Source organism: Sinocyclocheilus grahami, unplaced genomic scaffold (genome assembly GCF_001515645.1).
Source record: "Sinocyclocheilus grahami isolate Dianchi unplaced genomic scaffold, SAMN03320097.WGS_v1.1 scaffold306.1, whole genome shotgun sequence".
Classification (NCBI taxonomy): Eukaryota; Metazoa; Chordata; class Actinopteri; order Cypriniformes; family Cyprinidae; genus Sinocyclocheilus; species Sinocyclocheilus grahami.
The window spans coordinates 1,204,569-1,218,682 of record NW_015505485.1 but is presented as its reverse complement, the minus strand read 5'-3'; the positions used below and the strand labels follow the sequence as shown (position 1 = coordinate 1,218,682).

The following is a 14,114-nucleotide window of genomic DNA, read 5'->3' as shown; positions in this document are numbered from 1 at the left end:
CATCTTTTGCAAGGCTTCCTACAAAATTTCAACAGATTTGGGCCCAGCTCACTGATTCCCCCTTACACAGAAGGAAGAACATCTTTGAAAAGAGAAGGCGGAAAGAGCTCAGAAAGCAGGATGTGGGCTTTCTGTAGCTGAAGGGTCATTCATGAAGAGATGACAGACATCCGGACGTGGCTGCCAATGCGATATGGGTGCATTATTGTGCTGAAGTGTGAAGAAGTGGCTATGATTATGACAATCAGCTTTAAATGATGCCGTAAGTCTACTAATGAGGTGGTGGCTCTTTTCTCGCCCTGCTAGCGGGGTACGGTTGGGGAAATGTTCTTTTGTGTCTCCACCTGACAGATGTGCCGAAAGCCGGCAGAGCAGCAAACTTGCATCAGCGTCCCACTGACTATTTTTATCCTCCCATTATACCACTTCATGTCTTTTTAATCAAATACTAATACAGTATATTTTTGGCTCACAGAGTCAACCCATATGCCACTGCGGTCCTGCTGGAATTGGAACGGCCTATAGAAAAAAATGAAAGCTAAAAAGTACAAACTATACTTTTAAACAAGTAATCCCCTGGAAACCGCAATCCTTGATGTCCTGGTGATGGGAGACATAGCCAAATATTTATTTTTCCCAGCATGAAAGTAATACAAATGTAGCATGTCTCAGTACAGGGAATGGCATGCAATTCAGACCTAAAGGGGTATAAATGCCCCACAAGATCATTTTTGAGGTCGTTCGAGAACTTTTTGTCATCATTTCATCATGAGGTTTACAGAAATGCTCAAGTCTCTAATTCAAAGCATGTGTGTACTAAAACTCTCCACAAAATTAAAAGACAAAAAGAATAGAATCGCAAAACAATCTAAGCCTCAAACATAGTGGTTCTTTTGCACAAACAAACAAAAATGGACACCGAATCATACTAAAAGAACTTAGATATGACAACACAGAGAACAGAGTGACAAATCCTATTGAAGTCTCAGTTCAAAAACTGCACTTTTCAGTCATTGCATCAATATAATTGTTACTACGAGTATTAGGAAATTATGCAACACCAATTTCCTCAAAGTCATGTGTTATTTTAAAGTTGTCTGCACTAATCAAACCTATATGCTATTAAGGCCCTGTCCACACGAACGCGGTTATTTTTAAAACCGCAGCTTTTTCTACACGGTTTGGCCATTCATCCACACGCAAACGCAGCACCAGGTCACTGAAACCGAACATTTTTGAAAACGCCTGCCAGGGTGAAGATTTTCAAAAACTCTGGTTGCAGTGTTATCGTTTAGACAGCGAAACCGGAGTTTTTAGCTTGTGACGTCGGAACCTGCGCTGTTATCTCCGCCTACTGGAAACTTTTTCAAGCTTCTGATTGGCCAACATGGCTTTACAGTTGAGATTATATCGCCACCTGTTGGTTTGGCATGCTCTTGACAGTGCTTCATAGCATGCATTTGCGTTTTCATGTGGACGGAGATTTTTTTAAAAGCGGAAGGAGGAAAAACTCTACCCATGTACGTGTGGACATGGCCTAAGATAAAGAGAACTTTGTGTTCAAAATAAAAGTCATGTTGTGCATAAAAGTTTTTTAAAGAATGAAGAAAAATGAAGAAAAATAAAGAAAAATGTCTTTTCAAGGTAACTGTTCAGAGAAAATCAGTTGGCGCACTTCGAAAATAACAATTTCCTCTTAGCACTTTCCATGCAAGCATGTGACCTTTATTTTTAAGTGACCTCTGAAACCCTTTGACAAATTTTATTCATGCCACCAGAGTCCTGTGGCCTGTCTGACAGCACGACTAATGCATCTTCTGACAGTATGCAGATGCCCTGATGGCTGTTTATATACTGATTCACTGTGAGAAACCTGCCTCTCATTCCTTTCTTCTGCTCTCCTTCTCAGCAGCATTGTATCAGGTTTGCATCACGAGATGACATCAGACACCAAGCATGCATTCAGCCTCATTGACTGCAATAGCTAAATATGGCTGTGGGCCGGCACCCCGCGACTGGCCGGGTGGGCGGCAGCAGGCCAACTCTATTACACGCACTCAAAGACATTCTTTCAGAGAATATGAGACCTTTTCTTTCTGGCTGATCTTCCACAGACAGGGGAAAATATCCTTATAAGGAACATTTCCACTATATGTACACTACAACACCTGAGTGATGAACACAAGATGTTAGAATGTATGAATGACTGTTTCAACTTCCTAAAAGGGATAGTTCACCCCAAAATAATTACTACTAACCCTCATGTTTCTTTTGAGTGAATTAAAAACAATATGCAACCAGTGGTGTCTGATTCCTAAATTTAATGACTTTTATGAGTTGGTTCTTTAATGATTAGTTAAAAAAGACGCTTTATTTTACAGTCCTCTTCTGCATGTACATACTATATACTTGTTATAGTAATTACAATAACTGGGTAATAACTATACTAACCATGAAACTACCCCTAAACTTAATCCTAACCCATTACCTTATATTATCCAGTACTTTCTTAGGTAAGTACACTGTAAACACAGGTAAGTGCACATACTGTAAAATAAAGTGTAAATCGAAATAAGAGTCTTGTGAAAAAAGTTGAGTTGTGAAAAAAGTACCATGGATGGATCAAAGAGATGGATCCAGTGTTATTTTTAACAAGAAATATTAAAAATTATCTCAATTAATTTAAATAAGGTTGAAAATAAAATATAAAGCCAAATCGAAATATTAAAAAAAAAATAATAATTACAATTTTAACTAAGATTAAGATATAAACTGTATAAATAGCTAACAAGCTATTATAAGTTAATTCAAAATATTAAAAAGATATACCATTTTATACAAATAATACTAAAACGGGGTGGGTCCCATCATTTATTGTCACAGTATGTTTAATAGCTTATTTTAATCTGACCCAACACTTTCTACATCCTCAAAATTCTGTGACGCAACATTATTTTTGAAAAATAGCCAGAAGGGAAGGCCAAAGCTATTAAGCTATGTCTCCACAGAATTTAACAATACGAAAGAAAGCACTGTCTGTCCCACACGATTTTAATAACCTCCAAAACCCCGCCTTGATGTGACATACACACGATTCTAAATCAGTATCGTGTCTGCAGTGTACTTAAGCTGTGCACCCCCCTCAGGCTCTTCACTATGCTGTGGAGCATGTCTGTCTGGAGTGAAAAAGCCAGCCAAACAATGTTTGTTACGCAGGACGCGCAGCGTTGTCCAATGCTGTCCTCGCCTGGCTCACATCACAGAGGGAATACACCAATGGTTAATGTTTAACAGGCTGCAGGGGCTCTGCAGATCAAGCCTGTTCAGATTTGACATTTCTTCTGTAGCAGAGAAGTAGGACATGACCACTGCTGAGTCACCATCAAAAGACTGAGATAATATTCAGTATTCTACAGAGCGCACCAGACTCCCTTGGGTTCATCTCATGGAATGATGCACCACTGATGAAGAAACACTCATGTGGCAGGCAAAGGCTAATAAATACCAATAAAGATGCAATAGTTGCATCAATGGTATTGTATTATTAAAGCAAAAAGCAGAAAGACAACTCTGACAAGTAGGCAGTGAGCATGTATATTCCAGTCAAGCAGCCTTGGCTGCTGCTTCCTTTGGGAACTCATTGCAGAAAAGCTTTTCATTAACAAGACCAGGGTGTGTAACAGCCTCTGTCGTCCTTTGAAGTCTACAGATATCTTGACAAAAACACGCTCATGAACATGTGAATTCAGGGCTTCAAAGTGGTGATTTAACTGAACTTAGTCCAGCAGACATTAACATTACATTGCTGCACTATCTGCGTTTGATTCTGCAGTGTGAGAGTTCACCTGGTTCATATTCTCACCATCACACACGCAGATGTCAACTCGTAATCTATGAGTGCACGTGTTCTTCCATGGGGTGGAAGGTGTTTTGTGGATAAGACAGATTTACTAAGTCATTTTCCCCACAAAAAATACATTTTACACCTAAAGAAATAATTTTGAGTAAATATCACTGCTCTAGGCTATTTGTTTGCTAGCTGATTCAAGCTACTACTACACATCAACCCCTGTTTGCACTGTTTCCTGCAGTCAGTGTCTGTAACTTTGGTTTTTACCTTCTCTGCACCTCCAGCTCCTCTGGTGATGGGCCATTCTGCACCTGAGGGGTCTGTCTTGGCATCGGGGGGCCTGTGGGGGGGGAAGAAAAAAAAAAGAGGAAAAATCTGGAATGAGCATCAATTTGAAACTTGGAAAGCACTAAAGACTTTGAAATCTGATCAATAATGTAAAGTGCGCTGGACAAGCCCCAAAAGAGTAATAGAAGTTGAGGTTTTAGAGAGAGAGAGAAACATGGGCCGCTGGCTGCAAGACACATCGATCAGGTGTGTTGGACAGCAAGAGTTAATTAGGACATTATATATCAGGGAAAGGGGAAAAGACTATCTGTAAAAGAAACCGTCAGCAGCAGTTCAAATCACTGTGCATAAAAAAATAAAAAAAGTCAGTGCCAGGGTGAATTACTTCACATATTTGTCACTTTATCTAAACAATACATAACTTTATTTAATTCTTGTCTGAAGGGCAAGACTTTGTTAGAAATGGAAGCATATGCATAACTGTAGAAATATACCAAGCATTAAAAATACATTTAGAATAAATAAATTATTTATATTGATATTAGTATATATTGTAAACTAAAATAAAATAAAAATAGAAATAGAAGGAAGGCTGACTGATGACCTCATGCTGGAAATATATTATGCAGATGGAAACCCAAGCCTTGATATCGTCTTATTTTACAGCACAGTTTGGGTATAGAGGCTTTGCTGATTTTGCCAGGCTGAATTTGAGAGCAAAGGAAGGTAGAGGTCTGAATGAAAGCTTAGCACGAACACAGGACAAGTCTCTGCCGTGACATGCTTTACTAATCAATCAATGCAGCATTGTGCAGGTGAGAGAGGTCTGTTTACAGAGTCTGGAGGTAAGGCCCTCTCTGGAGCTCATTACCAGACTACATGTGCCCTCTGCCATTTCCTGTTTATTTGCTTCACACAGCAGAGCATTGCAAAAACAAGAGCTTTTTTATCCTTACACCTGTTTCTTTCCTGCAGTTTCATCATTTTAGTGGGGGAAGGTAGTCTAAATAGCCACATAGACAAACTATTGACTACACATCAAAAGGTCTGGTCCACACTGCAGATTTGAGACCAACTGCCTGACAAAGGACCAATAGTTAAAAATGTTTCCAATGGATTTCTCTGAAATGGATTATGCCACAATAATAAAATCTAAGCAAGCTAAAATAACAAAACATAACATTTCACATAGCACATAACAAAAAAACAACATAAAACCTAAAACAAAACTAAAATAAAGCAACAAGCCCCGCGAAGCCGTGGTTTACAGTGAATTTATAACAGCTAAGGGGTTTATAAATCCACTGTAAACCACAGCTTCACGGGGCTTATTGCTTTTATAAAACGGTTATTCCATATACGTAGTAAGGTTTCACAAAATAAAACAGAGCAAATAAAGAGTAATGATATAAATAAAAACAGTATTCTTCCACCAAACAATGTAGTTCCTCAGAAACAGTTGTGGTTCCAACAAAGTAAACAAAGGTGTATGTTTGTCGTGTAATTTACAACAGCTTCGAACGCAGCTCAGCCAATCAGAATCAAGGACCGGAACTATCCGTTTTATAAACAATATTTTAAAAACATTACATTTAACATATAAAACAAAATAAAACAAAACACAACATTTAACAAAACATAAAACAACATCTGTCCTGGGTTAATAATAAAATAACATCTTTTTTACACAAGTCTGAATGCAGAATTCTCCCTGCAGCACAAGACTCCATGAAAAAATATGACATTAGAGCTGAGCCATCTGGACAAGCCGAGCAGTAATCAACTCATCTGTCAAATCTAATCTAACATTACAATTCTGTGCTCCCCTTTAAGAAAGCCAACTGTTTATTATTGTCCATGTTTGTGTAACCCACTCTACAAATTCCCTTCTTAAATGTTCTGTCTTTAACACATAAAATACACCTACGCTAGCCTTAATGTGTATGTAAAAGGCCCTGTTATATAAGCATTAAGCAAGCACCCGCAGTTTCTCTTACTGCCTTGAAACAGAAACAAACATTACTCTTAAAATGTGATGAGCTAATCACAAATTATCAAAGCTATTCATAAAAACAGATGATATCTAATGAGTAGAGATGGGTACCGAAACCCGGTATTTAACCGGTCCCGGGGCTAAATTATGAAAGACCGGAGTATCGATAAGCTCTGACGTTAACGGTTCTGCTATCGGTACTGGAAACATTTATAATTATTATTATTGCTATATATACATTATCTTGCTAATTTTTCAAACATTTGTCTATGATGCATTTTTGCTATTCGCAATTCAAAACCGAGATCACGCCCACGCGGAGGAGCTTCAGCACGCGCAACATGAAAGCCCCGTTTAATTATGATAGAAGAGAGAACTAAACATTCAAACATCTGCTAACACTTTAGGCCTGTGGCGGTTTAATTAAGATAATTTTATTTTTTTATTTCGATTTTGGCTTCTAAGGATTATACAAAATAAGACATGAGGTAAAGCTATTAAAAACTAGCTGCGTTTCGTATTGCGCAATTTCTTTCCCTTCATAGCGGTGCACATTCGTTCCTGCCTAAAACCCAAACTTAACGTCAGAATCAGATCAATCGGTGATTGTTGTAAGATGCCGTCTTTACTGTTGCTAAATTGCAGGACATGTTTGATAAAACGTTGAAAGTACAATCCGCACAAGAGACGCTGTTCCTCAGGCTGAAATGTGTGCGAGCGGCACGCTCCAAAACGGACAAACAAATTACACTTTGAGCTTCGGGCGCATGTTCAAACGATCAAATACACACAAAATGTCAAATTTGTCCGGCTTGGAGAGTATTTACTTAAACACAGTTTATGTCTTAAGTGGAGGAGAACAGTTGGGAGAAAATCCGATGTGTGTCAATATATTGTCTTAAAGTGACAGACTGGCGCTTGGGCCATCAAAATGCAAATCTGCTCTTAATCTGAATAACGTTATAGCTTTAATAAGCATTAATCTATCAATACATACACTGAAAAATATGCAGTGTTCATTTACATTTGATTACTTTTAGATTTCTTTTTGTAGGCTATTACTTACCTGAACAGTAATGTTAGTAGAACTTCATGGGAAAATTACAGCACTGTTTATTTCATTTCATTTGTATATTTGTTTTATTGTATTTGCCAGTTTGTTTTACTTTGTTCATGCACTTACTGTATCTTATCTTATGTATAAAACACTAAAAATGCCTGCACACTGGTGCATTTACAAATTGATGTTTTATATTCATTTCATTAAATATTTATTTTACATTTTAGAATATAAAGCAATGTTAATTCAGCTCTTAATTTGTCATATATATATATATATAGAAAACAAAAAGTACCGATAAGAATACCGTTAAAGTACCGAATCCATAAGCAGTATCGGTAAGAGTAGTAATACCGTTAAAACCTTAATGATACCATCCCTACTAATGAGTCAGTGGATATAGCCTCTTCAGAGACCAAAGTCAAGTTGGGCAAACATTAACTTTTTGTTTGTTATTATTTGTTATTATGGCCACATTATAAAGATTTTTGAGTGCAATTTGAAACTCTGACACAAAGGCAAGTATACTTGCCCCATTTAACCCGGCCAATCTGAACAGCACTTTAAAGGCTGGCTCTGGTCCAAAGGCACTCAGTGTCAGCTTTAATATGGACTGATCCTCCAAGCCAGTTTGGTAATGTACTGCCATTAGATCACACACAGATAGCATAACCTAAAATGGACTTCTTATTCCAGAAGCAAGCACAAATAAAATAATAAATCATAATATAATATGAATTATTAAAATAAAATACAAATAATAAACATGGTGCATCATTAGAAATCATCATTCGCATCTTATATTAGTTTAATATGTATTAATGATAAAAATAATAATTAAAAATAAAATAAACAGTGCATTATTAGATGCATAACTTGTTTCTTAGTGTACTTGCACCACCTTAGCTAGCCGAATTTACACAAAAATGAGTAATTACTCAAACAACACTGCTTATATGTTAATTAGAAAATGTCAAATAAAATAAAATCAGACAGTGAAACTGGAGATCACACTCAACTATCAGCTCAGTTTAAGTTTCTACTTATTAATAGTTTACAGACCAACAGAAAGATAGAGTCAGAATAGCACCTACATGAGAGGAGGAGCGAACCACCAAGCCTCTTCTGACAGCAGATGTACTGTAGAAGTCCATCCTGGTCTTTAGGTGCACTAGTAACAAGTGCGCTAGAGCCGTTCGCATCAGCTCCCAAACTGCCATCAATGACTCCGTGAGATCTCAGAGAAAGCAGCATGCTGTTGTGGCTATTCTCAAGCAAACACTGCTGTGGTAAGACAAGACCAGACCAATAGGCTGGCAGGTAGACGTTAGACGCTCTTTCACAACGCTCACCGAGCAGGATGTGGTCCAGTTATTGCACTTTCCGGACCTGATCAATTATTCATGCCTGGATGGGCGAAGGGTAAAGCGGTCAATGTTACAATCGCATAACAACTATTACGATCAGGTGGGTGGAGAAAAACATGGCTGTTTTTGCGGGTTTAACCCTTTCAAGACAAAAACAGCGAGATAGAGCTGAGACTCTGAAATCTGGCGAGCTACTACGAAGGGTGAATTTTCGATGTAAATGTAGAAAAATGTAGAACAAATATATTTTCTTCAGGGAGGATCAAGGAAGTCTCTCTAAGCACTGACATGGAGAAACAAAGCTTGTCTTGGCCACAGGAAATCAAGTTATCGTATGATGTCACCAACAACTAATAGCCATGAATACACCGGACAGCTTTAATTTCACAGAGCTGAATCATCTTTCACCCCATCAAATTCACACCATACTTTAGGACTACAAAAAAAGCACAATTGTAACAAGTGCGCTAGAGCCGTTCGCATCAGCTCCCAAACTGCCATCAATGACTCCGTGAGATCTCAGAGAAAGCAGCATGTTGTTGTGGCTATTCTCAAGCAAACACTGCTGTGGTAAGACAAGACCAGACCAATAGGCTGGCAGGTAGACGTTAGACGCTCTTTCACAACGCTCACCGAGCAGGATGTGGTCCAGTTATTGCACTTTCCGGACCTGATCAATTATTCATGCCTGGATGGGCGAAGGGTAAAGCGGTCAATGTTACAATCGCATCACAACTATTACGATCAGGTGGGTGGAGAAAAACACGGCTGTTTTTGCGGGTTTAACCCTTTCAAGACAAAAACAGCGAGATAGAGCTGAGACTCTGAAATCTGGCGAGCTACTACGAAGTGTGAATTTTCGATGTCCGCTTCAGAAAAATGAGAACAAATATATTTTCTTCAGGGAGGATCAAGGAAGTCTCTCTAAGCACTGACATGGAGAAACAAAGCTTGTCTTGGCCACAGGAAATCAAGTTATCGTATGATGTCACCAACAACTAATAGCCATGAATACACCGGACAGCTTTAATTTCACAGAGCTGAATCATCTTTCACCCCATCAAATTCACACCATACTTTAGGACTACAAAAAAAGCACAATGAGTTCAAGGGAAGAAAAATTAATTCTGCTTCCTTCTGAAACTTTGCTGTAAGTGTTGGAGAGTTTAGCAGTACTTATTATATGTACATACAACACAAATATATTATACTATATGTGACTATATACACTAATACATAAAATAATATTGGATCTCATTTGTAACATTGTTTTTCTTCTTTTCTAACTTAAAATATTTGAAATGGTACTGCTAAGAAATGTTTGGTTGTCATTAGTGCTGGGCGGTATGACCAAAAATTTATATGACGGTATTTTTCATTTATACCGGTTTCACGGTAGGCTACATGACCGTATTTTTTTTTCATGCATGACCGGGTGTTAACCATATTTTGTACTGATTGAGAGAGGAAATACTGCAGTATATTGACTTAGAATGCCCTATTTTACTGTCATGATGAGTGAATATTGTCAAAAAATACCACACTAAATAGTGACTAAACACGACCTCATGCATTTTGTCTCATGCAGCGCACTGCCTGCGTCTGTGTAACAATCTAAAAAAAAAAATGCATGTGATACGAACTACGCTCATATTTAGAATTCCAAACAATCAGTAAGCGACAGCTGCTTGGAAACGCTGTTTTGTACTCATTTATTGAGGAGTCGGCTGCGGTGCGCTACTTCTCTGCCGCTCGCTGCACAGAACAGACGCCGAGAGAGGTGACACTTCTCCGGGAAAGTCAGACCTCGCGTTCGCGGGACAGCACTGGCGAAATCTTCCAACTGAACCATAGCTAAGGTTTATCCAAAAAAGTCACTAGGTTTGTCAGTATCAATATTCTATGGAAAAAATTCACTAAAAGGGTCTGAAAGTTGCTAAATCTAGTGCTAAAGTCACGCTCGTGTGTGTGAGACGTGGGAGCTGATGGTAGGGGGCGGTGGATATTTGTGGCGGTCAATGTGGATATTGTGGATGAGATCACGTTCTATTAGTTCTACAGCTTCAGTTTCGGAACTTTCACGCTTAGTAACACATACAGCTGTTCCCTCTCCACAGTGTAACAGTGAAAAGGGACCCCTCTCAAACAGTGTCGCGACACCGGTATTGCGGTATTTTAAAAATTCATATCATAACAAAAATAAACACCGGTATTCGGTATGAACCGAAATACCGCCCAGCACTAGTTGTCATTGTGTAGTTGTTTCAAACCTGTATTATTATTTTTTTTTTAATACTTCTGTGGAACAACAAAAGCTGTTTTTAAGATTTTGGTCCATACAATGAAAGTCAATGAGTGTAAAACTGGCTTGAATTTTAAGATAAAAAAAATTATAATTGTGCTTAAAATATCTTCTGAAATAAAGTCACACAGATTTGGAATGACATGAGGCCGAGTAAATTATAACCAAATTTTCATTTTTGTGTTGATCCTTTTAACAATACAAATAGCCACATAAAACAGCCGCATTAATCCATAAATGCCCTAACCAGGTGCAACACGGTAAGTAACAGAAACAAAGCAGGTGATCAACAAGTGTCCAATCATGGTCACGGTTAGTCAGGACAAAATCTAATTTGTTAGCAATAGTGGAGCAACTCATTTACAAGTAAGTGATTGTTCAAATTCCTAAATCTACATTTGAACAATAGTAATTGGGATGCTTCCCGTAGCAAGCACCATTAATTATGCCCAAAGACTTGAAAATCAGTCCAAGATTGAGACACCACCTGTTCCTGAAAGACAAATTTTTTCCCCTTGATGATTTATAACAACATTTGGGAAAAGCAAACATCAGCTGACACACTGCCTCATTACCACACCCTGATGCTGTCACCTTGTAAATACAACACACAAATCCCCTTTTCACTCATATGTGTCGCTCAACACAGGCGCAAGCCTTCCAATTAATTCCACAGTTGTGGTTCCGCAAATGGGAAAATTACAGTCAAGTGCTGCATAATTTGAAGATGAGGAAGCAAACGATTAGTCCTCTAGCTTTAAACAGATTCTGATTGGATTGTGAGCAAGTCTGTGAACCGGTTAAATGGGATGTTATTAAAGCAAGCTTATATAAGTCAAAAGAAATGCTGTGTGTCACTGCATACAGAATCAGGATTTCTGTCTCAGTGGTAGAAAGTTGAAGGAGTCAAGAGAATATCGGTCTGTGTTTGCAGATATCCTAGGGTTAGGATATAATGAAAATCTATAGCATCACAGTTTTGAGTCTCGTTACTTAGGGCTGCAAGTCAGAGACAAAAAGTCTGGCAAGAAATGGGACTGGGACCTAAAAATAGCAGAAGTTACCGGGTTCTACTTACTACAACTTGCTCAAAATAGTCTGTCCAACTAGTTACACAGTCCGTTTTGTCCACACAGATTTGATAACCTCCAATGTAAAAATAAATTTAAAAAAAATGTAAAATAAATAAATAATGAATACATAAATGTATTTATAATAAATAATATATAAATAAATAATAAATAAATACAAAATATTACTAAAAATAAAATAAAATAATAAATCAACTAGTAATATTACTGGCCCTAGATCAGCTGCCTCATGTACAAGGTGTTGATGTTTTCAGTGTTCTGCATTACCCCAGAGATACTAAATAGCATCACCTGATCCCACTTCAGCTCTGGGGTGGGTAAACGACTGCAGTGGCAGGAATGAGCTGCAAAACCATTGGGGGGAGGCTTTTTGATGCAATGTTGCCGCCTAATAAAAGAAGTTCTGCTTGGAAACAGTTCTGCCATTTGTAGTCCAAACGAAAGAAAATATCGACCACTGAACATGTGCAGAGTGTAAACAATCATTTTTAGCACTTCTGAAATAAGCTGGCAAGCCTGTTTTTAATCTAAAGACATCCTGTTGAACCGTAGTCCATACAATGCAGCTTTTGTTGAGATAACGGACGTCTTTAGAGGCTATTGTCAAACTAGATTCATTACAGACCATCGCAAGTATGTCACTTACACTTCTGACAGAAAGCTGAAATGACATTGGGAAACTGTATTATCTTGGAAAGGCAAATCAAATGGAGTAAAAAAAATTAAAATCTACAGGATAAGTGAGATTGAGAATGTGAGAATGGCTGCAAAAGTAGCAAAAAGACTGACTCAGCAGCAAAAAGACTGACTCAGCTAAAACAAGCACACATTTCACTGAGGAAAAAGAGCAGCTCTTGGATTGTTACGGACAACCTGTTTCAGACATTTAATGACTTCTCGTGATAAACTTGGCGTGGCTGTGCTGTTAAAACCCAGCAAAGGAGTGTGGAGTGGTTAAGTGGATTGATTAGACAAAAAGACTGGGACTCTTATTTTAAAATGTTTATGCTTTACTATTACCAGCTGCGCATTCAAAAAGATAAGAGAGATAAAATATATACTCTTACAACCATCTACAACATATTACATCACAAACACCATAAGGCAAACATCGTCATAATTCATCAACAGTAGATCATAAGCAATCTATTGCACGGTATTCACTGAATACGAACTGCTCTGAAATCACGAGCCTGTAGAACTCACAACAGTGTCACGTTTTTACTTTGAAAATGCAGCACTCATATTTATTTAATGAAATCAGTTTGACATTGAGCTATATTGCAATTCCTGCTTTTCCATGCCCAAATGTATGACCTCTTAATATGATAATTAAGACATTTGTTATACCATTTAAGATATTTATGACTTTTTATGACCTTAAAAACATGATTTTTTTTCCTAGCCTTTTTAAGGACCTGCAGGGTTTTTTTTTTTATTCACACGTGCTGCTAAATACATTTCACAGTTCGCACACATTTTAAGTTGTACATATGAATGAAATGCTCACACTGTCAAGCCCTGTAATCCTGCCCCCAAACTAATTCTATTGGCTGAGCCACTGCTGTTTTGCCTGGCTGTTTGGGATTTAAAAAAAAGCTATTTTATTTATTTATTTATTTTACTTGTTTGGGTAGTAAATCTATTATTATCTATGGCAGTGTTTCCCAACCTTTGTTTAGTCGCGGCACCCTTTGGAAATTTTAACAAACTTGTGGCACCCTACAAAATAAATTGTCACAATATTTGAATTTCTAACTTCAATATGATAATTTGAAAAGTATAGATATTCGGTACAACAGGGAAGAACTGCAGAATATAATGTCATAAAAAAAATCTGTAAAAATTTACAGATATTTTTAATATTATAAAAAAAATGTGTCCATCAATGGTGGCAATCAGTAGGCTAATTTCTAAAGAAGAGACCAATTTATATGACAGATTTTAATGTAGGCTTTTATACATATGTAAACATTATTTAATTACCATTATAACTAGCTATCTCACAAATTTTTGCTCACTCAGTGTTTTTTTAATTTTACAGTGGGGTAATTTTGATGCAGTAGCACGAGATTGCTTGATTTCAAACTTTGAATTGAATAAAAAATGACAAGTAAGCAGTCAGTAATAAAATAAGAACAAATAAAGAAATTAATAATGATA

At 37.5% G+C, this 14,114-nt stretch overlaps 1 protein-coding gene across 1 annotated transcript in view; it reads right to left on the bottom strand.

Moving 5' to 3' along the window:
- The window catches only part of LOC107601525 (protein enabled homolog), an 84,753-nt gene that overhangs the window by 22,466 nt on the left and 48,173 nt on the right, over positions 1-14,114 (bottom strand). The window contains 1 exon segment of the mRNA XM_016293757.1: positions 4,118-4,190. Coding sequence (XP_016149243.1) covers positions 4,118-4,190 — 73 coding nt within the window.